The following is a 27,071-nucleotide window of genomic DNA, read 5'->3' on the forward strand; positions in this document are numbered from 1 at the left end:
GTAACCAAGAATTGAACTTCATCCCAATCAGTAGCTGATACCCCCTTTCCCATGACAAATCTATTATTTTTCTCAAACAGATCATCAGGGGGCGCTGTATGGCTGATATTGTGGTGAAACCCCTCCCACAGTGTGATGTCAGGACCATGGTGCTGACATCACACTGTGGGAGCCTTGTTGCATAGTGGGAAATAACAGCTGTTTCCAACTGGCAAAAAATCAGCATCTCCTCTACCTGCCAGCAGTAAAAATGTCACCATGTAATAAATGTCAGAATGTACATCAGGGAGAGGTAAGATTTTACAATGGGCAAACACTGACTAAATCATTTATACATAATTATTGTAAAAAAATTAAGCACTTTTGTTCATTACGTTATTTTCACTGGAGTTCCTCTTTAAGGCAGACATTTATACTACAATGTTAGATTAGACAACTTGATAAAGTATCTAATCAAATAAAATCTATAAATAACCCGGGCCTTATCAGCTAATTCAGGACAAAAAGCTGATGGAACATTGGCCAGTTCACATTGTTCTTTTATTGGCCCAGGATAGTCAGGAGCATCGGCCAGAAGTTATAATGAGGTAAATAAAATAACCAAACCCATGTTAGCCCTGCTCACAATTTTAGAGCCGCTTATGTTTTTCCGGTTCCTCATGCCTCCCAACCGTCTCGGTCTCGCCAGGACTGTCCCGTGTTGGGAGGCACTGCCCTGTGGCACCCCCCTTCTGTCTAGACACCAGGGAACAAATTAGACACCATGAAACTGTATAGAGGAAGGAGAAATGCCACTAGACACCAGGGAATTGTATAGGGGATGGAGGGGGACACATCAGACACCAGGGAACAGAAAAGGGGAGTGAAGAGGCCACTAGACACCAAGGAATTGTAAAGGGGGGGGGAGAGGGATGCATTAGACACCAGGGAACTGTGTGAGGAAGGGTGGGGGGGGCATTAGACACCAGGAAATTGTATAGGGGAGGGGAACACATTAGACAATAGGAACTGTATAAGGGAGGGGGGCCCTAGCCATAGCCAAAAGTGATTTTCCAGGAATCCTATATTTTGCATTGCAGTGCTAATGTTCCAAAAATCCTGCAGAATTGCAATTTGGGGTGATCACAATCGCTCCTATGGAATCACCTCCATTGACTTTTTTTAGTCTAGCACTTTTGGAATCGCTGGCCATTCCAAAGGGCAGCTGAAACAGCTCATGTGAGCCCCAGGCCTCAGTTTACTTCTTCTGCCTGAATTTTTTTTTCTGCGGTATTCTCTATGTCAGCCACTAGATGGCATGCCTGCACCTACAATGTACAAGCAGAGTGGTGTGCTGTGGGGTGAACAGGAGATTGTGGTTCATCATTGCACAACTCTGGAGCTGAGATCTCCCTGGCTGCGAAATACAAGAAGCTGTTGAGTGATTCACCCTGTAAGCGCCCAGCACACCTGAAATATCAGCTTCTCACTGATATGACCTTTAAAAGATTGGCCTACTTATGCCGACTCAAAATCAACCGAAACTACAGAATGAGCTGCTTCTCAATGATTGCTGGTCCTTTTCTCCCCACCGTGGCTGTGCTCTTAGCAGCACCTAAGTGTTTAGCTGGCTTTGGAAGGCATAAACTACGTACAGTCTTCCGTTGCCCAATACCAAGCGCTGGCTATAAATCACATGACCATGAAGCAGTGCACCTCTCTAATCAGGGGCGTAACTAGAAATCACTGGGCCCCCACTGTGAAAATGTGGATGCCCCCACCTCCCCGGGCCCCGCTCAGGGAGGTTTTGGGAGACAGGAGGGGTCACAGCATGAGGGGAGAGCACTGGCCCCCACATCGGCGGTAGCAGCGGTGGCGAGAACACAAGCATACCTCTGTGTTCCACTGAGGTCCAATCTCTAAGTGCCACATGCTAAAAAACAACCCTGAGTGCCCCCGCGGTGCAGAGGCTGCAGCCCCTATTGTTACGCCACTGTCTGTTGTGGACCAGTGTAAAGGCTCGTACACATGCCTGACTGCAGCCAACGACGGGTCCGTCGGCACCTCCCACTGGGTGGGTTTTCAGCAGATAGCACAGCATGTATACAGTCTGTCGGCGGACTGATAAGGCTGTTTCTGAACAATCTGCCCGGCGGATCGTTCAGAAACAGCCTTATCAGTCCGCCGACAGACTGTACACACGCTGTACTGTCTGCTAAAAACCCGCCCAGTGGGAGGTGCCGATGGACCCGTCGTTGACTGCAGTCAGGCATGTGTACGAGCCTTAAGAGTCCATCTCAGCAGTGGATAAATTGACTCACTACACAGGGGTTACGCTGACCACACCCTGGCACACCCCATGTTGTGAGTCCATTTAGGGTTTGGGTCATCAACTGATTGACCCCCCAGGTCCACTGCACCCTAAAAATACCAGTCATTGATAAAATCTTGATTGTAAAATGTTACCACTTTTATGTAATATGAGGGGGTACCTAATGTATACATTCCTCATCTGCGTCCTGCACCTTCAATCAACAGAATGCAGTACCACTATGCTAAAAAAAATGATCTACTATTTAAAAAAAAGACAGACAAGATAAAGCGTTCCTGTGGGATGCTTATTCAAATGCTATGAAAACAGTAGTTCAGCTAAAAACCATAACGCAGAAGCCGTATTGGCTTGGTAACGCTGACATCTGTATTGTCCCACTTCTGTGACTGCAGCTACATTATAACATAGCGGGACAGGATGTTTATTTTGTGCTAAAAGCAAATGACAAAGAAAAATAACACTGCTTTGATATGCAGTAAACAAGGAGCTTGGCAACACTGCAGAAATGTTCCACTCATTATGTATTCAGTGTTTTTCACTGGTAATGGTAATGTAGGCAGCGAGGCAATCCTGTCAGTGGTGCCGGATAGAGAGGGGGATAGAGGGAGGTGAGCGGGAGAGAAAGTGAGGCAAGCGAGGACAAAAAGGATGGGGGTGGGGGTGGAAAGGGAAAAAAAGGGAGATAATGGAGGATGAAGGAGGGTAAAAGAGAAATAGGGTGAAAATGAAAACAGAACAGAATGGGAGTGCAAAGAAGGAGGAAGGGGAGATGCAGGGTAGAGGAAGGAATGAGAAAAGGGAGGTGAGTATAGAACAAAGTTGTGAATACATCAAGTACCGTCTGGGCCCCATAGCAACTCCTATGGCTATCGCAACGGCCCGGAGCCAGTACTGATGGGTGTCAGAACCGGCCGCCCAGCGTCTCGCATACATGCTTTTCTGCAAGCATGCAGCATTTGACGGCTCTCAGTGGATTTCAGCATTCTTTATCAGCCACAGAAGGATGCGGAGGAGAAGCGGCAAGCAACCCTCAAAGCAACCTGTTGTTCCCAGGATCGGTTCAAACAATGTGAAAAATAGGGATAAAAACACAGCGTTTGTGAAAATGATGACAGTAGCGGCGCTCCCCATTCACTTGACATACAAGTGCAGTGTCAGACTGGGAAGTGGTAAAGCTGAGGAAATCCACTTGCTGGCCAAGCAGCAGTAATCAGGTGTTGCTGCTCCCAGTGGAGATTTGCTGCACTTTTCTATTAGGAATGATAACACAGGGTTACTACTGCTTGGCCAGCAGGTGGATTTCCTCAGCTTTTCCAACTCCCAGTCCAACACTGTGCAAGTGTCTGTGTGAACTGGCCCTAAGGGAGAAGAAACAGCAGTGGGGGTGGGGGAGGGACAAAAAGAGAGTGGGAAGAGTGAGGAAGGGATAGGGGAGAATGTGAAGAGAAAGGAACACGAAAAGAGAAAAATAAAAGACAGCGTGAGGGAGGAAACAGCAGGAGAGGGGGGGGGGGGGGGGGGGAGGGAGGTGGAGAGGGTAAATGGGATGAGGATGGGAAAAGCCAGTAGCTGAGGGAGAGGAGACAATAGCAGAGGGATAGGAGACAGTGACATAGGGAGAGGAGGCAGTGGCAGAGGGAGAGGAGACAGTATCATAGGGAGAGGAGACAGTAGCAGAGGGAGAGGAGACAGTAGCAGAGGGAGAGGAGACAGTAGCAGAGGGAGAGGAGGCGGTAGCAGAGGGAGAGGAGGCGGTAGCAGAGGGAGAGGAGGCAGTAGCAGAGGGAGAGGAGACAGTAACATAGGGAGAGGGAGCAGTAGCAGCGGGAGAGGAGACAGTAACATGGGGAGAGGAGAAAGTAGCAGAGGGAGAGGAGGCAGTAGCAGAGTGAGAGGAGACAATAGCAGTGGTAGAAGAAATAGTAGCAGAGGGAGAGGAGACAGTAGCAGAGGGATAGGAGACAGTGACATAGGGAGAGGAGACAGTAGCAGAGGGATAGGAGACAGTGACATATGGAGAGAAGACCGTAACATAGGGAGAGGAGACCGTAGCAGAGGGAGAGGAGGCAGTAACATAGGGAGAGGAGACAGTAGCAGAGGGAGAGGAGACAGTAGCAGAGGGAGAGGAGACAGTAGCAGAGGGAGAGGAGACAGTAGCAGAGGGAGAGGAGACAGTAGCAGAGGGAGAGGAGACAGTAGCAGAGGGAGAGAAGACAGTAGCAGAGGTAGGGATCTCCACCACTGACTCTCCCATCACAGGGAGGACAGGATTACAGTGAGGTGACAGGACATTCTCTTCATACTGTTTTCCTGAACTCTGATCCCTGCCTCTTTCTTCCCCCACCCGGCAGAACCTGACTCCCTCTCCAGTTATCTGGCCTGCACTCTGCAGTATCTTTTCTATCCATTCCCCTTCTCATCTTTCCCTGAGGATCATCTTACTGGTGACTCTGCTCACTGAATGTATGTGGCTTTCCTCACAGACTCTAGAGGCCAGGGGCATGACAAGGGAGGGTCACTGGGTGAGCAGCTGCCTGTGACAGATGTGGAGGAGATGCTGCCTGCCAGCTGGTGGGGAGAACTACAAGTCCCAGCATTGTGGTCACTGGATATGGTATCAGGGAACCTCTGGCAGCAGCTACTCTGGGAACATTCTTGTCTCCTGAGAGCACATGCAGAGACTTGTATAGCCTGCGGGGCTCAGCTACTGAAAGGTGCATCTACATGTGTCAATAGGAAAGACACTTGGCCCAGCCCCACGGGAACATAAGTCATCCAGTTACGCAATCCAAAGATATGCAGCTGAAAAGTCAAATGTGCCCCAAGACTCACCATTTTTATAAACAGCGCGGTATATCATTATAATTATTACTTAGTATTTAAACATTCAATATCTTCCGCAGCGCTTTACAGAGTATATTGTCTTGTCACTTACCACCCTGGCGTTCTATTAAGATCGCCAGGGTGGCTGCGCAGCAGTATTTTTTGAATTTTTTTTAAATCATGTAGCTAGTGGCATCCCACCCACCCCTCCGATCGCCGCCGGCGATCAAGCCCATCCGGAAATCCCGTTTTGACCGGGATTTCCTTTAGGGCTTCCCCCGGCGCCATGGCGACGATTGAGGTGACGTCACACTGATTGGCCAGGCTGCGCACGGGGTCTCGGGGGGGGCCTGTTATGCGGCGGGTAGTGGCGCATCGGCGGCGATCGCGTACAACACGCAGCTAGCAAAGTGCTAGCTGCGTGTTTTAAAAAAAAAATTGTGCAAATCAAGTGTTGCACAGCGGCGGTCATGGATGAGCTGAGCTCGTCCATACCGCCAAGAAGGTTAACTGTCCCTCAGAGGGGCTCAGAATCGAATCCCTAATCACTACATATGACCTACCATAGTCACATCTAGTCACCATGGTTGTGTAGTGTATGTATTGTAGTCTATGGTCAATTTAGGGGAGAGCCAATTAACTTCTCTGTATGTTTTTGTGATGTGGGAGGAAACCGGAGTCTCTGGAGGAAGCCCATTCAGGCACAGGGAGAAAATAAAAACTCTGTGCAGATAGTGCCCTGGCTGGGATTCAAACCAGGGACCTGGCAGTGCAAGGCAAGAGTGCTATCCATTATGCCACCGTGCTTCCTTCACAAAGCCTCAGTAAAATTTGCATGTGAGGAGATAAACAGGAGCAGGAAAAACTTCTCAGGTTTTACCCAATCTACGTACCGTACCACCTTAATGGGAGGAAAATAGACACACTTGGGGTTTCCTCCAGCCCCCTCCAGGCTTATCGCTCCCTCAGTGTCCTCCTCCGCCTTCTGGAACTTCCACTACAAGTCTCGGTAATTTGTCCAGTTGGCACAGGTCCCGCCGCACGCACTCCTCCATCCCGCCCCCAAGTGAAGAATGTCAAAATTCTGCTCAATTAGAGTATAAATCCAGCCTTGCATGTGAGCGTGTGTTAAAATTAGCGAGTGCACTTCCACGCGGTCCTGGCCGGTAGCATACACCCTTAACTTCCGCCCGATCCTCCTAACTTCCGTGTGACCACACTAGTGGAGTAGTGTGGTGGCGCTACAAACACAACGTGCTAATTTACACACAGTAATTTGGTGATCTGATGAAGGCAGTGATGCCGAAACGCGTCATCATGCTAGAGGCACGCTGAGACAGAGGCCACGCCCCCCGGTAGTCAGAGGACTTCCCCGATGAACGGAAGCTTTGCTGCTGGCCACAGCCTGGCGGTGCCCACGCCACTGGAGGGAGGACGTGTCCCTTTACTACAATATATGTGTCATTTTATCTTCATTCCTGTAAGTAGAATCTACTTGCGCTTATTAAACTTTTATTTTAGTTTTACACTATGAAGCGCTCTATTTATCTTTTCTAGATTTTTAACTGCACACAGTAACTCAAGGCCCATGTTCCTTCAGGTTCTGTGGGATCCTAGTGAAAGGTAGGCAAAGGGTACAGGTAAGGTAAGGTTAGGGTCAGGCAAGGTCATGGAGGGGTTAGTGATAAGCAGTAGCCAGTTCACACAGGGCTAAATATCAGTGGTAAAATGATACATTCTGCCTCATTAATGTCAAAAGAACCTAATTCATGACCAAAACCATATACCACCATTCAGTGGCGTGACTACAACTCATGGGTCCCCCCAGTGAAACTTTGATGCCCCCCCCCCCCCCCCCCCCCATGTTCACACCCCTTTCCTTGTCTGCCCTTGGTGCCCTTTACGGTCTTGGGGCCCATCTCACAAGTCATAAAACAAGTGTGGCCATCATGATCTTCACACCCATAACAAGTGTAGTCACAAAAAAACCTGATTTGAAGTATAGTCCCCTGTATCAGAGGACGGGAAGGTTGGTAGTTGAAGCTCCCCACAACTTTGGACCCGATGCGATCGCAGGGGCTGGTCCCAAAATATTAGAAACTCCAAGAAGCATGAGCCCTGCCCACTATTCTGATCCTACAATCCATCAGTACGGAATCTACTGGTGCAATCTATGGTGTATTAAACAAGCTGAGTTTCTTAGAAGACCATCAGCTGAGTAAATATCCAACTTACCAAATGCTTTTAAAGGTTCTATCAGCTTTAAGGTGAAGTTCTGTCCTTTCTCCAGCTCCTTCAGCATCTTGGCAACTTCATAATGGCGCGATCCCACAATGTTCTTCCCGTTTATGCTTTCGATGTGGTCTCCAACATTGATAACTTTAATATTGTCAATGATGCTGTCTTCTTTAATTCGCTGCAAGAGGAGGGGACAAGCAAATCAATAAATACCTGCAAACCATGAGTCAGATAACAGCACGTCCAATTACAGTATTACGTTATTAGAAGGCTGCCAAATACTTTACACCAGTTTTGGGCGGGCTCACATGTGCACACTATGGACCAGATTTACTGAGGTTCCCCTGGGCTGTAGAACTTTGGAGAACCTAAGTGATAAACCTGGCCTGGGATCATTAGACATTGTCTGCTATTAGGTGGCTAGAGCTTGCAAAACCCACCTGAGTCGTATCAGACCACAGCAAAGGCTACTGAGAGGTCACTCAGTTAACTTAGCGAATGTGCAACTGCATTTTTTCTTTAGGACTGATGATTCATTAATTGTTTGAAAGCCTTCACAGTCGTCCGACATGACTCAGGCAAGGCGTGGAAATGTTTACTGCCTATTAACAGATAATTTTAGAAAAATATAGCCAACTTGTCAGGTTCACTAATGTTCTCCAAAGTTTTCCAGCTCAGAAAAGACTGAAAAGGAAATTCTGGAGTTTTCTGCCTTGTCACCATCGTTGTGAAGATAACCATCAGGGCAGGTTCTAAAGTAGACTTTTTGCCCTCTGAAGCAATGCATTGTGAGGGAGCCCCCCTATGTGTGTGTGCAAAGCCGAAGTAGAGAGACACAATGGGATGTGCTTTGCAGGCACTGGCACTATGCTTACCTCCTTCTGCTTCCTCCAGGACAGCATTTCCTCCCTGAGGGCCCGCAGCATCCTGGCTCGGATCCCCAGGGTGCTGGTTATGTGCTGCACCTCTCACAGATTAGCGATGGGATCACCAGTCACACGTGAAGTCCTGCTTCCTCTCTGACTACAGCGGCACCTCATGTGACCCGGCAGCACGTAACAGGCCACATGAGGCACCGCTGTAGACATAGATATAGGACTCTGGACGAGCAGATGGACACACCATTGCAGAAACGCTGAGAGCACAAGTGATGTAGCACCGCCCATCTAGGTAGGGGGAGACGGAGAATACGAGGAGGGGGACATTTAGGGAGGGGAGCCGCCTCTTGCCGCCCTCTAATTGTTGCCGCTCTGAAGCACTTGATGCACGTTGCTTCATGGAAGAACCGCCCCTGATAACCATCACAACACATTACTTCCAGGGTAAGTTCTTTAACTAACAGGTCCACCTTCCTCTTACCTTTGCCAATCACTGGAAGTGGAGAGGAAACCTTGTAAGTAAAGAGGAAGCAGACCAGAGTCCAGTGAGTGGCTTCATAGGGAGGTGAGTTATCTGCTTGCTTACTATGGGGAAATATTCCAGTCAGACTTGAATCAATCAGGCCTGATGTGACGGTCGTGGTGGAATGACGGCCGGTTCAATCACCCTGATGGATTCGGAGGATCAGAGTGGAATCAGTGTCATACTGTTGCTGCTAGTGTCTGGGAATGATTTGCCTCAGTTCCCCACTGGTGAAGAACGCTGCGATTAACACCTATCTCTCAGCATATCAGGCGGTGGTTCCTCATACTTTTCTCATATAGGTGTATTTATAGAATGTGACTGAAGAGCTAAAATAAGCACACAGTGCTACAATAACTGCAGTGACTTATTAGTGATACAAAAACAGGATAGATCAGACTGGCTGTGAAAGCACCACACAGCGCAATACACTGATATCCTATAATCACAACAACTGGGGTATTGCCAGGGCTGAGGCAGAGGCGAGAGAGGCTCCAGCCTCAGGGCGCAGTGTAGGAACGGGCGCACAACTCACTCAGGGCTTGATTCACAAAGCTGTGATAACTCTTATCATGGTCGCACTAGCGCTATAACGCACGTAGCGTTTTTCGCATGGCCGTTTTCGCACAAAAATTGCCGTGGTTTAGTGTGCAAATTTCGTTACACATGTTATAGCGCGCGCAAAAGACGATGGCGCGACCGTGATAACAGTTATCACGGATTTGTGAATCAAGCCCTCAGCTATCATTCCCCTATTGTGTTTGAAGCAGAGAGAAATAAGAAAAGGGGATACATGGCAGTGACTGCAAGCCAGATAACTAGAGATAGGGGGGTAGGGAGCCCTGGAGCACCTCTTATGCTGGGTACACTCGATGCCCCGCTCGATTCCCGGCCGTTCGATTATTTCCGTCATGTCCGATTCGCGTTTCGATGGATCGTTAGGTTGATTTGGCATACTTTACATGAGAATCATCGAAACGCGATCGGAAATGCTCGGAAATAATTGAGCGTCCGGGAATCGAGTGCGGGAACGCACCGTGTGTGTACCCAGCATTAGTCTTATAGCAATCAGTGTGTGACGGCTGGGGTGGGAGGGATGGGGGGGGGAAGGGGCGCACTTTGGTGTCTCAGCCTTGGGTGCTGGAGGACCTTGCCCCGCCTCTGGGTACTGCACATGCATTAGTATGGATTATTTCACATCATTGCTTTAGTGTGGGGTATTGTACATCATTATGTTAATATGGCCTCGTGCACACCATTGCTTTAGGCTGGGAGCACATCAATGTTCTCCCCAGGCTCTTTTAGCTGGGTGCTCCGCCCGGCTAGTTTTGGTGAGCACCCGGCTGTCATCGGCTCACCTCCTCCTATGCTATATAAGCAGAGTTGCGCACAGAAGCACCGGCCCTGCAATCTCTCATCACACCCCACCCGGCTAATTTTTCATGCCACCCGGCTACTATTTCATGCTACCCGACTGGAAAAAAAATTCTAGGTAGAACACTGCGACACTTTGCAGAATTACTTGCAATTTTAAGGAGTGTACTCTGCAAAGTGTGCTCCCAGCTTTAAAGAGAATTTGAGGCAATTTTCAATGTTTTAAAAAATACATTTTTCAAATCTGCTACTTATGGCAGTCTAAATGTCCTCCTTACTGCTGTTCTGCCAGCCATCGTTTTTTCTGCTATACCATTTAAAAAAATTAGTACTAACTTCCTGGATTATGATGGCCGTGACCCCTGAATAACCTCCGGGTCACGGACATTCCTTCTGTCCGTCCTTCTGTGCGGCCCTGCTCGTATGCACCGCAAGTCATAGCGCCACCCTGCTCCTAGCATGCACGTGGAGCAGCATAATTATTAAAAAGAGGCGGAGAGAGGCGCGGATAGTCGGCAATAGGCGGCAATTGTCCAGTGAAGAGGCAGAGCTACGGAAAACTGCTCTGCTTCCTCCTGGTAGCAAATTCTGCGACTTGGTGGGTCGTGTAAACTATTTTACACACTTCTGGGGGCTGGAAATGTTGTTTTGCAGCGGGGATACGACAGAAGCCTAAGCAGTTTACTGCTGAAGAAGACTGCTGTCTAAAAGAGGTAAACAATTGCTTCAGTGTCTCTTTAAGCATAATACACACTTTCAATTATGGATTGACCAATCTCTGAATAATTTTACCACCTTCATGTAGTGTGAGGGTCAGCAGATACTGAATACTATGAGTAGATTGTGCAGGTAAGCTTTCGTACTACATGGAGGTGGTAAAATTGGTCAGTGACTGGCCAATCATAATTGAAAGTGTGTACCAAGCTTTAGTTTGTCATATTGCACATCATTGCACTATTGCGGGTTATTGCACATCACTGCTTTAGTATGTGTTATTACACATTATATTATTATGGTTTATTGCACATAATTGCATTATTATGGTTTATTGCACAAATTACTTTTGTATGAGTTATTGCACATCATTGCATTATTATTATGAATTATTGCATATCACTGCTTTACTATGGCTTTTTGCACATCATTATATTATTATGGTTTATTGCGTTATTATGGGTTACAGCATACCATTGCTTTATTATTATGGGTTATTGCACATCACGGCTTTACCATGGATTATTGCACATCATTACATTATTATGGTTTGTTGAACATCATTGCATTATTATGGGTTATTGCGAATCAATGCTTTAGTATGGATTATTACATATTATTGCTGTATAATTTGCGGTAGGTAGCATTGCAGGTTTACTGAATCATCTGCTAACCTCCTTGTCTCCTTCCCTAATGTTTCCAACTCACTACCCTCTAGATCAGGGGTGGCCAAACTTTTTGACTCAAGGGCCACATTGGGTTCTCAAGTTTGACTGGGGGGCCGCGCTGCAGTAAAAAAAAGAGTGTAGCCATGAAAGGATGTGGGCGGAGCTAAGTGTAATGTAACAGGTATAAAGCAAAGACAGTGGGCTCAGGTTTTCTCCCAAAACACGGGCAAAGTGACCCTAAAGGTAATTACACAACATTTCCCCCACCCAGAATCAACAAAGGCCCAGGGACAGCAGGCAGACCCCCTCAGACAGCAAGACACGTAATGCGGCAGCGTTTTACCAGAAAATACACACAATGGCGCAGCGTTTTACCAGAAAATACACACAATGGCGCAGCGTTTCACCAGAAAATAAAGATAATGCAGCAGTGTTTCCCCACAAAATACATGTAATGCAGCAGCGTTTCCCCAGAAAAAGCATGTAATGCAGCAGTGTTTCTCCAGAAAATACACAAAATACGGCAGCATTTCCCCCCAAAATACACGTAATACGTCAGCGTTCCACCAGAAAAAACACGTAATGCGGCAGTGTTTCACCAGAAAATACACGTGATGCGGCAGCGTTTCACCAGAAAATACACATAACGCGGCAGCATTTCCCCAGAAAATACACGTAATACAGCATCGTTTCCCCAGAAAATACACGTAATACAGCATCGTTTCCCCAGAAAATGCACATAATGCAGCAGCGTTTCACCAGAAAATGCAAGTAATGCAGCAGCGTTTCACCAGAAAATACACATAATACGGCAGTGTATAACCAGAAAACACGCGTAATGCAGCAGCGTTTCACCAGAAAATATGCGTAATGCAGCAGCGGTTCACCAGAAAATACACGTAATGCAGCAGCGGTTCACCAGAAAATACACGTAATGCAGCAGCGTTTCACCAGAAAATACACATAATGCAGAAGCGTTTCACCAGAAAATACACATAATGCAGCAGTTTCACCAGAAAATACACGTAGTGCAGCAGCGTTTCACCAGGAAATACACATAATGCACAGCGTTTTCACGTAATGCGCCAGGGACTGGGTTCCCAAAGAGGGACTGTCCCTCCGAAAAAAGGGACAGTTGGGAGCTATGGCTTTCTGTTGGTTATAGCACACAGACATTTCTGCTTTGGCATAAGTCATTATTGCACATGACTGCTTCAGTAGAGTTGCTGCATGTCACCATTAGGCACAGCAGGTATAAACGTGTTGTCATTAGTTCCCTCACAGCTGATGGGTGCAGGTAACTCCGCAGCTCGCCTTGTCCTGGCGCTGCCGCAGGTGGCCATGCTCAGCCTTAGATAATAGCCCGTGTGACAGGAAGTGATGGGGTAATTGTGCTGAGTAATCGGTTACCACACACCTCGCGGGCCGCTGACAGACGTGTCACAAGAGATGAACAGAAAAGCAGGGCATGGACTGCTCTGTGGAAAGACAGCTTGTGCCTTCCTTTGTCACCGTGGATTTATTATCCGCCACAACCTGGTAATGTTTCTATAATTTATTAATGATGATGTAGTACAACAATCCTTCACAGCTGCAGACATATGTAAGTACAATGTATGGAGCTCACATGCTGCTATGTGTCAGCTGACTCTAATGCCAGGCACAGGTCTAAATATACCATCTGACAGCTTATTATATAAATGCCACCTGCCTGCGCTAAAGAAGACTGCTGAAGTGAAAGAAAAAATGAACAGTTTTTATTGTTTAGTCACGTCAGGGGTGCTGCTACGGGTTTTGTGCCCCCCCCCCCCCCCCCCCGGGTCAGAGGCCTCTTCTAATTGGTAGCCAAACTTGTCCCACCCCCTGCAAAAAGTACCATATTTTTACACTCCGGAGTATAAGACAAGGGCAAGAAACAGGTGCGTCCAGGTTACCGGAGCGACTTCGAGATGTTCTCCCCAATCATTGTCCTCCTTTGTCCCCATGTGTCCCCTTCTGTCCCCTCCTTTGCTCCTCCTGTGTGTCCCACTGTGTCCTTCTTTGCTCCGGTGCGTCTCCTTCTGTCCGCCTGTGTCCCCTTCTGTCCCACTGCTTCTCTAGTGCCGTCTTTGGCAGGATCATATAGGTGGGCAATCGTTAGTCGGGAACTCTCTGTCTTTGGAATTTAAGATGCAGGGATTTTTTCTCCCTGGGGGAGGGGGGGGGGAGTGTGTCTTATATTCCAAAAAATACAGTAGGTACCCCTCCAGTATAGGTAGGCAGCCAAAGGTTCACCCCCAAGTATAGATAGCCACCCCCAGTATAGATATCAAAAGGTGTGTGTGTCCCTCCTGTATAGGGCTTGGGTGTCAGTGGGAGCATGTAGATTCTTGCTGTCGTCTCATACCCAACACTCACAGACCTGCAGATCAGCAGTGACCTCTCTTGCTAATCTGAAGCGTACTACATGGTCACTGCATTGCTCTCCCCTCAGTTCACTTTGTGTTTTGAGTAACAGGGAGGCACCTGCGGCCATACAAGTCACAGACATGGTGATCCTGGCCACATGGAAGGACCTAGGGCCCATTCTAGACTTTTTTTTCCGCCTGCAGCAATACAATGTGCCCCCCTACTGTGTGTGTGCAAAGCCGGACTCGAGATGAGAGACACATCAGGCTGTGCGTTGCAAGCACTGGCACTACGCTTACCTCCTGCTTCCTCTCTGACTACAGCGGTGCCTCATGTGACCCTGCAGCAAGTAGCAGGTCACATGAGGCTCCGCTGTAGCCATGGATATAGGATGCTGAACAAGCGGCTGGAGATCCCATTGATGGAACACTGAAAGCAGGTGAGTGAAGCGGCGCTGTGCATCTTGGGAGGGGGAGACAGAGAGTGCGACATTTGGGGAGGGGAGCCACCTCTTGCCACCTTCTAATTGTTGCTGCCCTGATGCACGTGATTCAGTGAAGGAAGACTGAGAGGGGCAGGGAGAGGCGGCGATCAGCACTGATAGATGCACTGAGAGGCAGGGCTGCAGCCATTAGCCCTGCCTCAAGCAGGAAGCGATCCCCAAGCACTACGGAGGGGAGACTCTTCGTTCTGCCGCGGGAGAGCGGCGCTTTAGCAGGGGCAAACATGTCCATGTAGAATATAAGGTAAAAAGCTGTTTTAAAAGTCGCTTCAGAGTCTCTTGAATAATCTGCGCAAGGGCTTAGCTAATGTATAGCCAAACTCCAGATATCGGTGGAGCTACCAGAAGCTACCCCCCGCGCATGCGCAGTAGACCCAGACTGACTCAACTAAGGCTATTACTGGGGCTGATCGGCAGACCGCAGGAGGACGGCGTGGGACTCAGACGTGTTTATGCTGCAGGAGGAAGCCACGGGTAAGTATCAAATCTTTGTTTTAGGTCAGCTCTGGTATACTTTAAACCATTGGCTGATGTTCTTTCAGGAAAAGTAAGCTTCCAGCACCTTTTCCTTTTTAACAGTTTTGAAGTAGATCTGAGATAAACTTTTACTCATTGCATAATTGTGTTCCTTTCATATCGTTTATAGGGCATTTCTCAAGCCAAATACTTTTTTTGTTTTGTTTTAGACAAACAGAACATGGCTGCCCTCATTGTATCACAGGAATAAATAATCATACACTTTTGAAGCTGTTTACAGCTAGATATGCTGTGTAAACTATCTAAACTTTAGATAAGATATATAGACAAGTTATTTGTTATAGTTAGTTTTTCATCTCAGATCCGCTTTAAAATGTTTTATTCTTTTTGAGTGCCTCTAATAACTTTTCCTGCTGAACTGCTGAATAACCCTTCTGCTGAGACTTTTAAAATTCTTTTGGAGGCCATTAAATCTTGGCTTCAGTTTGAGTATGTGTATAGAGTAGTTTTCTCATGTCATACTCAGCAGGTTTAGGCTTGTTAAGTCCTGAGCAGGTATTATACACAGTATGTGGAATGTTTCTCACTTTGTCTTCTTCTCCACTCTTCTTGTAATAGCACTTCTGCACCCAGCCTGCTTTAAACACCCAAAATAGGTCATCCTCAGTTAAATAAGATTTTAAGTAACACTTCTTACCTTATTTTTAGCACTACTTGCTTTCTACAAGCTAAAAAAGTATTGCATAGATAAGGTGAGAAAAAGACGTCGGGCCTCATGCTGCCAAGAGAGAAATGATCACTTTTAATGTACTTTCTTTAAATACGCTATCAGATTAAAGTATACAAGACCCAAGAAAAACAAAAGTTTGCTTTCTTAAAACAAAGAATTTGCGATAATTCAGGATGGAGTGAGCTTGAGAAGTCTCCCACAATGCATCACTGCTGAATATATGCAAATTAACCATTGTCGTCCTTAAAAGCTAAACACACCTCCAGAACCGCTGGAATGCAATGATGTGTCAGCGTGTAATTAGTACAGAGCCATAATAATCCAACATGCATACAGACTGTTTCGGATTGGTTGGTCCTCATCAGCGCATGGCATGGATTAATTTGGCTCTATGAAGTACAAACCTGAAGCCAAATTTTAATAAAAAAACAGAAACCTACAGAGAGAGAAGGTTCTGGGTCTAAAGGCCAGTTCAGACGTGCTTAAAAAAAACCTACCCATTCGGGGCATTTTTTTTTATAGTGACACTGAAGCGAAAATAAACATGATATAATGAATTGTATGTGTAGTACAGCTAAGAAATAAAACATTAGGAGCACAGATATGAGTCTCATATTGTTTCCAGTACAGGAAGGGTTAAGAAACTTCAGTTGTTATCCATGCAAAAGAGCTTCTTTGAGCTCTCCCAACTTGGGTTGCTGTTTTCTGGAGCACTTATACTTCAAAGAAATGGACAGATTTTAATAATATTTTCCCTGCAGGGAAGCAAAAAGGTTCATTATGTCTGCTTGTGTTATAGTTTAAAATACAGTGTGGCTTGTAATTGCAAATATGACTGAATTATTCCATGTTATAAAAAAAAAGATATATATATATATATATATATATATATATATGTGTGAAAATAAAAATATGAGACTATTTTCTTTGCCACTAATGTTCTATTAACTATCAGGACTACACATACAAATGACATAGGTTTTTTTTTTTTTTGCTTTAGTGTCTCTTTAATCTCCGCTTAGAGCAGGAAGCAGATCCTAATGTTAAAAATAGGAACCACCTCTACTTGTTAGAAAAAACAGATCAGTTTGGTGTGTTGCACTTGGCGAAACGCAGAGTCCGAACTTGGCACATTTTCCTGGACTGGATGGGAAAATGTATGCAATGAAAGCCTATAAGAACAGACAGCACCCATTCTCACTAGGCTAGTTGCTGCATCGCCGCTGTGACGTTGCCGATTGCTGCCCCTCGGTCCCTCGTACACATCCCGGCGGCATGGCGATCTCCAGTGGGCTGCAAAAGACCAATGGGAAACCTTAGCAACAGGGAGAGTTCTCATTGGTTCATGGTAGACCAATGAAAATTCTCCCTCTTGCTACCTTGCTCCCTTCTCTCTACCCAGGTAAGTACACATTTGGGGCACTCTCTTTCACTATAGTGTATTCTTTAAATAGGAACTCCAGTGAAAATAATGTAATAGAAAAAAGTGCTTCATTTTTACAATACTTATGTATAAATAATTTAGTCAGTGTTTGCCCATTGTAAAATCTTTCCTCTCCCTGATTTACATTCTGACATTTATCACATGGTGACATTTTTACTGCTGGCAGGTGATGTAGCTGCTGCTTGCTTTTCTGGCAGTTGGAAACAGCTGTAAAGAGCTATTTCCCACAATGCAACGAGGTTCACAGACAGGAAACTGCCAGTACCATGGTCCTCACCACAAAATCAGCCACACAGAGCCCCCTGATGATCCGTTTGTGAAAAGGAAAAGATTTCTCATGTAAAATGGGGTATCAGCTACTGATTGGGATGAAGTTCAATTCATGGTCACGGTTTCTCTGTAAGTCAATCACCTGAGGAGCTCCATCTTAGCTGGAGATGACGTAAATTGAGTTGGATAAAGCAGATTTATATACAGTGATAAACAAATGCACTTTACTACAGGGATGTGTAGATAAAACACAGCTGCTGACCTCACAGGGATGAATCAAGCTCCTCCCTCCATTCATATGTATATAGAGGAAGTAGTATAAATAGTAACAGAAGATATATTATCTAGTCATAAAGGCAGATAATGTGTAACAGCTCCCATGAGGCATCTTTTATTACCACAGGAAAGTGACGCACGATTAGCTGTAATGGCATTTACAATAGGGACATGTGACACAGCAGAAGCGTCTGAGGCCTCATTCACAGTGGGACGTTGTGCTGTAATGCGACATTAAAGGGACCTTGAGCAGTAGGTAAAATCAAAAATGTAACTTACCTGGGGTTTCCTCCAGCCGCTCAACGTAGGCAGCGAGGTCCCCCGGCGTCCTCCTGGCTCCTCTCCGGGTCCCGCTGAAGGCTCTGTTACCGGCGACGCCCGGGCTGGGTGTGTCGGTCCGACTCTTCCTGGATCTGGACGATCCGTGTCATCATGGGGGCCGGCGTGACAGTCCTGCACATGTGAGGTTTTCTAACTCTAAACCGTGCATGCGCATGACGGTCATGCCGGCCGCCGTGATGACGCATAGCCGACGACCTGCTGACGCATAGTGTCCAGATCCAGGAAGCCCAGCCCGGGAGTCGCCCGTAACGGAGCTACCAGCGGGACCAGGAGAGGAGCCAGGAGGATGCCGGGGGACATCGCGACCTACGGTAGGCTGGAGGAAGCCCCAGATAAGTGACATTTTTTATTTTACCTACTGTTCAGGGTCTGTTTAAAGTCACAATGCAGCATTACAACGCAACGCAAAAAACGCAGCATTACCGTCGCATACAGTAGGTACAGTAAAGCATACAGGCAATGAGAAGTATGCTTCCCTGTACCTGGTAACGTGTGCGTATAGAGGTAACTCACTGCAGAAGTGTGTTACCATAACGCTACATGTTACAATGCCACTCTGAACGGCGCATAGGATTAGCATTGCAGTGCGGTAAGCTGCGTTATAAGAGTTTATAAAGCAGCTCCGCAACGTCCCACTGTGAATGAGGCCTGAAGCTTCGTAGCACAGTTTACCTTTATAAAAGCGACTCCGGCTCCGTTGTCGGTGATAGTCAACCCCAGAGCGTCATCCGACTTTAACACCTCCACCTCTTTCTTCGCCCCTTTGATGTGAGCAAAGATGAAGTCTTCCAGGCCGATCTGTCCTCCTAGGAGTTTGTCCATGTCAATTTTGTGCGTGTTCAACGTGCAAAAAAGGATCTGCGGAGAGAAATGTGCACGGTTAATGGAAAAGCATAGCGGCATCTACTCATTACTATTTAAAGTGGACTTGAACTAAGAACTTTCTCTCTGCACTAAAAGATAAGCAACAGCATAATAACCTTTGTAGGAAAACATTTCTTTGTTACATCTGATACAAATCCTACAATAAATCGGCAGGGTGTCTACTTCCTGGTTTCATGGAAGCAGAAAAAGGGTTAACCTCCTGTGTTTATAAATTAGCCATGTCTGCCAAGACTGTTCGAATTTCTTATGAGCTGACACAGCTGACAGCTCAAATTACACTTGTGATTACTTGCAGATGATGGAGCTCTTCTTTCTAAACAGACACAGGGTGGATTTTTCTGTGTTTTCCTTGTGTCCTGTGTAAGAGTTCAGGTCCACTTTAAATGCATCCAATTTTTTTTTAAATCAAGAAACTAATTAATGTCAAAAACATGATATCTGATTAAAACTGGCGAGTTTTGTAAGTAAGAAGGTTCTTTCCTACTGGTGTGTCATAAAGATAAGAAGGCTTTGTTTCAAATGGTAGAGATTATGAGTCTCAGGGCCCGTTCTCACTTGAGCGGGAATCGCGCGATTCCTTCTCACGGCAAACCGCTAGCGGTTTTTAAAATACCGCTACAACATGTAACACATAGCAGTGTTCTCACTGCCGCGTTTGCGGTTAGCGTTAACCGCAAACGTGTTACATGCAGCGGTTTGCCGGTGATTTGCGATTAGCGTTTAGCGTTCGCGAATAGCATGCATAATCACGATTGCTTCAAAACCGCCGCAGTGTCCAGTGATTTTTCCGCGTTAATCGCGGGAAAATCACTCCCGCAAAACGCCGGCGGTAATCACCGGCATTTTGCGGTTTTAGATGTGAACGGGGCCTCAGGGCTAGTACACACCTGTCGATTTTTCAGCAATTTACTGATCACTGGCGATCAGCAAAATGCTGCTGCTGCTAATGCAAGTTTATGGTAGTGTTCACACTGTAGCGATCGCCAGTGATTAGCCATTTGCTGATGGTGCACGCAGCATTTTTGGAGCGATTTTGGAGCGATTGCATCTTAATGTTATAGAATCACAAAACGCAACCACTCCTAAATCGCTTTCCTGTACAGGGAAAAAACAGCTTTTTGCAGATCACCGCCCTCAAAGTCAGCAGAGTTGGCTTACCTAATGTTAAAGGACCACTGTCGCGAAAATCTTAAAATGTAAAATACATGTAAACACATACAAATAAGAAGGATGTTTCTTATAGAGTAAAATGAGCCATAAATTACTTCTCTCCTATGATGCTGTCACTTACAGCAGGTAGTAGAAATCTGACAGAACCGACAGGTTTTGGGCTAGTCCATCTCTCAGGAGGGGAATCTCAGCTTGGCCTTTATTCTTTATAAAGAAACTTCCTGAAATGGATTTATATAAAGATGCTGGCCAGCCTCCCTGCTCACTGTACACTTTTCTTAGCAGTTCGATGGAGCAACTGCCATTCATTAAGTGCTTTTGAAAATAAATAAAACCCTGAAAACCTCCCATGAGGACTAGTCCAAAACCTGTCAGTTCTGTCAGATTTCTACTACTTACTGTAAGTGATGGCAACATGGGAGAAAAGTAATTTATGGCTCATTTTATTCTGGAAGAAACTTACTTTTTATTTGTATATGTTTACATATATTTAAAATTTTAAAATGTTTGCAACAGAGGTCCTTTAAAGCGGAACTGTAAATAGTTTTTAAACACAGTGTTTCACTTACCTGGGGCTTCTGAAAGCCCCCAGCAGCCATCCTGTCCCGCGCAGGTCCTGCCCGAGTCTCCGGTCCACTGTGCCTGCTATTGCATAGGGGAACGCGAAGAAAAGATACGCTTGGCCAGAGCCACGCTGGCATCGACTTAGAAGTCTAGGGACAGAACGGAACGGCGGCAGGAGAACGGAGGCTCGGGCAGGACCGGCGCGGGACAGGGTGGCTGCTGGGGGCTTGCAGAAGCCCCAGGTAAGTGAAACACCATGTTTAAAAACTATTTACAGTTCCACTTTAAAAGCAACTAACCACCCATGACAAAATATATAAAACAAACGTCTCCCTAGTGAAAGTGCTTAAATCAGGGATCTCAAACTCAATTTACCTGGGGGCCGCAGGAGGAAAAGTCAGGATGAGGCTGGGCCGCATAAGGGATTTCACAAAAAAAGTCCTCAAATGTCATTATTAACAGTTTTAATTATTTCTTCTGAACATGAAATGTCGTACCTTATAGTTTGCTTCAGTGTTCCCATTACAAGTAATCCGCCGTGTCCCCGCCGCAAAACGAGGCCTGCAGAGCCCCCAAATCGCCCAGGGAGCAATCTGCCGGCATTTCCTGGAAGGGGCAGAGTTTTCAGCTTCAGCTCTGCCCCGCCTGACGTCAATCGCGGCGGATCGCCACCTCTGCCCGCCCCTCTCACGCTTCCTTCACATAGAGGGGCGGCAATCCATGCGGCGATTGACGTCAGGAGGGGCAGGGCTACAGCTGGAAGCTCTGCCCCTCAGCGCAGTCATGGATGTTTGCCCGGGGGATTTGGGGGCTCTGCAGCCCTTGTTTAGCGGCGGGGATGCGGCGGATTACTTGGGAGCACTTAAGTGAACTATAAGGTAAAATAGTTCGCTTCCGTGTCTCTTTTGATTTTGCCAGCGCGGGTCACAAAATATTGTACCGAGGGCCGCAAATGGCCCGCGGGCCGCGAGTTTGAGACCCCTGGCTTAAATAGTGTTGGTCGTTAGCTGACAAGCACTACTTACCTTTGGGGCACTGGCCTATCGGCACCGCCGCCACTGCAGTGGTGGTGGTGGGGGGGGGGGGGGGGGCACAGAGCTGGGAGGGGGCCCAAGAGGGATTCCAAACTACCCATCGTGGCCAAGACCAAAGAGCTGTCCATGGGCATCAGGGGAAAGATTGTAGACCTGCACAAGGCTTGACTGGGCTGCAAGACTATTGCCAAGCAGCTTGGTCAGAAGGTGCCAACAGTTGGCGCGATCATTTTCACATCGAAGAAACAAAAAAACTGCCAATCTCCCTCTGTCTAGGGCTACATGCAAGATCTCACAATCATTACAAAGAAGCTCAAAAGAGGGGAACTTGTCAATGATCTCAGGGTAGATAGAACCATAGTCACCAAGAAAACAGTGGAGGATTCAAATCTTACGGACCCTGCAAGGTCCCCCGGTTCAAGAAAGCAAAGAAAGCAGGTGAACAGGCCTGGCTGCAGCTTGCTAATGCACAGCTGAATGATACAGAGAAAACTGTGTGAAAAAGTTGTGGACAGATGAGAGCAAAGGTGGGGAAGAGGCCCTTGACCTACACAAGTAGATAATCTCTTTCCAGAAAGTTCACTGCAGTATGTGTGCGAGTTGTAAGGCATATGGGGGGTAAACTTTGGTGCCTGGAATTTCATTTTTTAAAAAAAAAATGAAAGGAAAAAATTCTTGTTTAAATCAGGCCACTTTATTTTTTGTTTTAACACTGGCTGCTGTGAAATAAACAGAGCTGTGATGATCACACAGAGGATGACGTGTGTGGTTAGCAGACACAAGTGTAAGTATAAATAGCGCCAGTCCAAGCCTTTTACGGAATTCATTAGCAAACTGCTCAGAATATCTCCTGGAGAAAGAGAGCGTCATCTACGGCACAGAGATCCACAGCTCTGACACTAGAATCTGTACCGCAAATACAGGTACTCCCCGACTTACGAATGACCCGCCGATATGAACGGCATGGATTCTGTGTTTCCATGGGAACAAGTCACCCCCCAAAAAAATTTCACATTCGACTTGTAGTTTTTGAGAACATCTATTAAAAAAAAAAAATCTAAGAAAAAATGGCTTTTAACATTGTATAAGCAGGTACAGAGGGCAGAGGTGACACAGAGGGTGACACTGGAGGCACAGGCGAGCACAGAGGAGGTACAGGGGACAGAGATGACACAGTGTTCTGATTAAGGCCTTCTTTCCACAGACTGTTGAGCTGTGTGTTCGGTAAGCAGTTATCAGGCAGCAGTGAGCAGTTACCAGGCAGCAGTGAGCAGTTTTGAGAGTTTGAGAGACATTTCACTGCCTATCAACAGTTCGTGGAAAAGAGGCCTAAAGGAGATCTCTGTACTCAGCTTCTCTGAGAATGGAATAGCCGCTTCTCTGCAACTAAAAAAAGTGTAATTAACCACTTGAGGACCACAGTCTTTCTACCCCTTAAGGACCGGCCACTTTTTTTCCATTCAGACCACTGCAGCTTTCACGGTTTATTGCTCGCTCATACAACCTACCACCTAAATGAATTTTGGCTCCTTTTCTTGTCACTAATAAAGCTTTCTTTTGGTGCTATTTGATTGCTCCTGCGATTTTTACTTTTTATTATATTCATCAAAAAAGACATGAATTTTGGCAAAAAAATGATTTTTTTAACTTTCTGTGCTGACAATTTTCAAATAAAGTAAAATTTCTGTATACATGCAGCGCGAAAAATGTGGACAAACATGTTTTTGATAAAAAAAAAAACATTCAGTGTATATTTATTGGTTTGGGTAAAAGTTATAGCGTTTACAAACTATGGTGCAAAAAGTGAATTTTCCCATTTTCAAGCATCTATGACTTTTCTGACCCTCTGTCATGTTTCATGAGGGGCTAGAATTCCAGGATAGTATAAATACCCCCCAAATGACCCCATTTTGGAAAGAAGACATCCCAAAGTATTCACTGAGAGGCATAGTGAGTTCATAGAAGATATTATTTTTTGTCACAAGTAAGCGGAAAATGACACTTTGTGACAAAAAAAAAGAAAAAAAAAAGAATCCATTTCTTCTAACTTGCGACAAAAAAAAATGAAATCTGCCACGGACTCACCATGCCCCTCTCTGAATACCTTGAAGTGTCTACTTTCCAAAATGGGGTCATTTGTGGGGTGTGTTTACTGTCCTCGCATTTTGGGGGGTGCTAATTTGTAAGCACCCCTGTAAAGCCTAAAGGTGCTCATTGGACTTTGGGCCCCTTAGCGCAGTTAGGCTGCAAAAAAGTGCCACACATGTGGTATTGCCGTACTCAGGAGAAGTAGTATAATGTGTTTTGGGGTGTATTTTTACACATACCCATGCTGGGTGGGAGAAATATCTCTGTAAATGACAATTTTTTCATTTTTTTTACACACAATTGTCCATTTACAGAGTTATTTCTCCCACCCAGCATGGGTATGTGTAAAAATACACCCCAAAACACATTGTACTACTTCTCCCGAGTATGGCAATACCACATGTGTGGCACTTTTTTGCACCCTAACTGCGCTAAAGGGCCCAAAGTCCAATGAGTACCTTTAGGATTTCACAGGTCATTTTGCGAAATTTGATTTCCAGACTACTCCTCACGGTTTAGGGCCCCTAAAATGCCAGTTCAGTATAGGAACCCCACAAATGACCCCATTTTAGAAAGAAGACACCCCAAGGTATTCCGTTAGGAGTATGGTGAGTTCATAGAAGATTTTATTTTTTGTCACAAGTTAGTGGAAAATGACACTTTGTGAAAAAAACAATAAAAATCAATTTTCCGCTAACTTTTGACAAAAAATAAAATCTTCTATGAACTCACCATACTCCTAACGGAATACCTTTGGGTGTCTTCTTTCTAGAATAGGGTCATTTGTGGGGTTACTATACTGCCCTGGCATTTTAGGGGCCCTAAACCGTGAGGAGTAGTCTTGAAACCAAATGTCGCAAAATGACCTGTGAAATCCTAAAGGTACTCATTGGACTTTGGGCCCCTTAGCGTACTTAGGGTGTAAAAAAGTGCCACACATGTGGTACCGCCGTACTCAGGAGAAGTAGTATAATGTGTTTTGGGGTGTATTTTTACACATACCCATGCTAAGTGGGAGAAATATCTCTGTAAATGACAATTGTTTGATTTGTTTTACACACAATTGACCATTTACATAGAAATTTCTCCCACCCAGCATGGGTATGTGTAAAAATACACCCCAAAACACATTATACTACTTTTCCTGAGTACGGCGGTACCACATGTGTGACACTTTTTTGCAGCCTAGGTGCGCTAAGGGGCCCAACGTCCTATTCACGGGTCATTTTGAGGCATTTGTTTTCTAGACTACTCCTCGCGGTTTAGGGCCCCTAAAATGCCAGGGCAGTATAGGAACCCCACAAGTGACCCCATTTTAGAAAGAAGACACCCCAAGGTATTCCGTTAGGTGTATGGCGAGTTCATAGAAGATTTTATTTTTTGTCACAAGTTAGTGAAAAATGACACTTTGTGAAAAAAAACCAATAAAAATCAATTTCCGCTAACTTTTGACAAAAAATAAAATCTTCTATGAACTCGTCATACACCTAACAGAATACCTTGGGGTGTCTTTTTTTCTAAAATGGGGTCACTTGTGGGGTTCCTATACCGCCCTGGCATTTTACGGGCCCAAAACCGTGAGTAGTCTGGAAACCAAATGTCTCAAAATGACTGTTCAGGGGTATAAGCATCTGCAAATTTTGATGACAGGTGGTCTATGAAGGGGCGAATTTTGTGGAACCGGTCATAAGCAGGGTGGCCTTTTAGATGACAGGTTGTATTGGGCCTGATCTGATGGATAGGAGTGCTAGGGGGGTGACAGGAGGTGATTGATGGGTGTCTCAGGGGGTGGTTAGAGGGGAAAATAGATGCAATCAATGCACTGGGGAGGTGATCGGAAGGGGGTCTGAGGGGGATCTGAGGGTTTGGCCGAGTGATCAGGAGCCCACACGGGGCAAATTAGGGCCTGATCTGATGGGTAGGTGTGCTAGGGGGTGACAGGAGGTGATTGATGGGTGTCTCAAGGTGTGATTAGAGGGGGGAATAGATGCAAGCAATGCACTGGCGAGGTGATCAGGGCTGGGGTCTGAGGGCATTCTGAGGGTGTGGGCGGGTGATTAAGTGCCCTAGGGGCAGATAGGGGTCTAATCTGATAGGTAGCAGTGACAGGGGGTGATTGATGGGTAATTAGTGGGTGTTTAGGGTAGAGAACAGATGTGAACACTGCACTTGGGAGGTGATCGGACGTCGGATCTGCGGGCGATCTATTGGTGTGGGTGGGTGATCAGATTGCCCGCAAGGGGCAGGTTAGGGGCTGATTGATGGGTGGCAGTGACAGCGGGTGATTGATGGGTGGCAGTGACAGGGGGTGATTGATGGGTGGCAGTGACAGGGGGTGATTGATGGGTGATTGATAGGTGATTGACAGGTAATCAGTGGGTTATTACAGGGGAGAACAGATGTAAATATTGCACTGGCGAATTGATAAGGGGGGGTCTGAGGGCAATCTGAACGTGTAGGCGGGTGATTGGGTGCCCGCAAGGGGCAGATTAGGGTCTGATCTGATGGGTAACAGTGACAGGTGGTGATAGGGGGTGATTGATGGGTAATTAGTGGGTGTTTAGAGGAGAGAATAGATGGAAACACTGCGCTTGGGTGGTGATCTGATGTCGGATCTGCGGGCGATCTATTGGTGTGGGTGGGTGATCAGTTTGCCCGCAAGGGGCAGGTTAGGGGCTGATTGTTGGGTGGCAGTGACAGGGGGTGATTGATGGGTGATAGGTGATTGGCAGGTGATTGACAGGTGATCAGTGGGTTATTACAGGGAAGGACAGATGTAATTAATGCACTGGTGAATTGATAAGGGGGGGGGGGGGGGTCTGAGGGCAATCTGAGCGTGTGGGCGGGTGATTGGGTGCCCGCAAGGGGCAGCTTAGGGTCTGATCTGATAGGTAACAGTGACAGGTGGTGATAGGGGGTGATTGATGGGTGATTGATGGGTAATTAGTGGGTGTTTAGAGAACATAACAGATGTAAACAATACATTTGGGAGGTAATCTGACGGCGGGTTTGCGGGCGATCTAATGGTGTGGGTGGGTGATCAGATTGCCCGCAAGGGGCAGGTTAGGGGCTGATTGATGGGTGGCAGTGACAGGGGGTGACAGGGGGTGATTGATGGGTGATAGGTGATTGGCAGGTGATTGACAGGTGATCAGTGGGTTATTACAGGGAAGAACAGATGTAATTAATGCACTGGCGAATTGATAAGGGGGGGTCAGAGGGCAATCTGAGCGTGTTGGCGGGTGATTGGGTGCCCGCAAGGGGCAGATTAGGGTCTGATCTGATAGGTAAAAGTGACAGGTGGTGATAGGGGGTGATTGATGGGTGATTGATGGGTAATTAGTTAGTGTTTAGAGGAGAGAATAGATGTAA

The 27,071-nt window shown here is 46.4% G+C and overlaps 1 protein-coding gene across 1 annotated transcript in view; it reads right to left on the reverse strand.

Moving 5' to 3' along the window:
* The window catches only part of GIPC2 (GIPC PDZ domain containing family member 2), a 129,114-nt gene that overhangs the window by 60,422 nt on the left and 41,621 nt on the right, over positions 1 to 27,071 (reverse strand). The window contains exons 2-3 of the mRNA XM_068239170.1: positions 18,631 to 18,816; positions 7,370 to 7,550 (exon numbers count right to left, since the gene is read on the reverse strand). Coding sequence (XP_068095271.1) covers positions 7,370 to 7,550; positions 18,631 to 18,816 — 367 coding nt within the window. The remainder of the gene's footprint in view (positions 1 to 7,369; positions 7,551 to 18,630; positions 18,817 to 27,071) is intronic.

Source organism: Hyperolius riggenbachi, chromosome 6 (assembly GCF_040937935.1).
Source record: "Hyperolius riggenbachi isolate aHypRig1 chromosome 6, aHypRig1.pri, whole genome shotgun sequence".
NCBI classification, from domain to species: Eukaryota; Metazoa; Chordata; class Amphibia; order Anura; family Hyperoliidae; genus Hyperolius; species Hyperolius riggenbachi.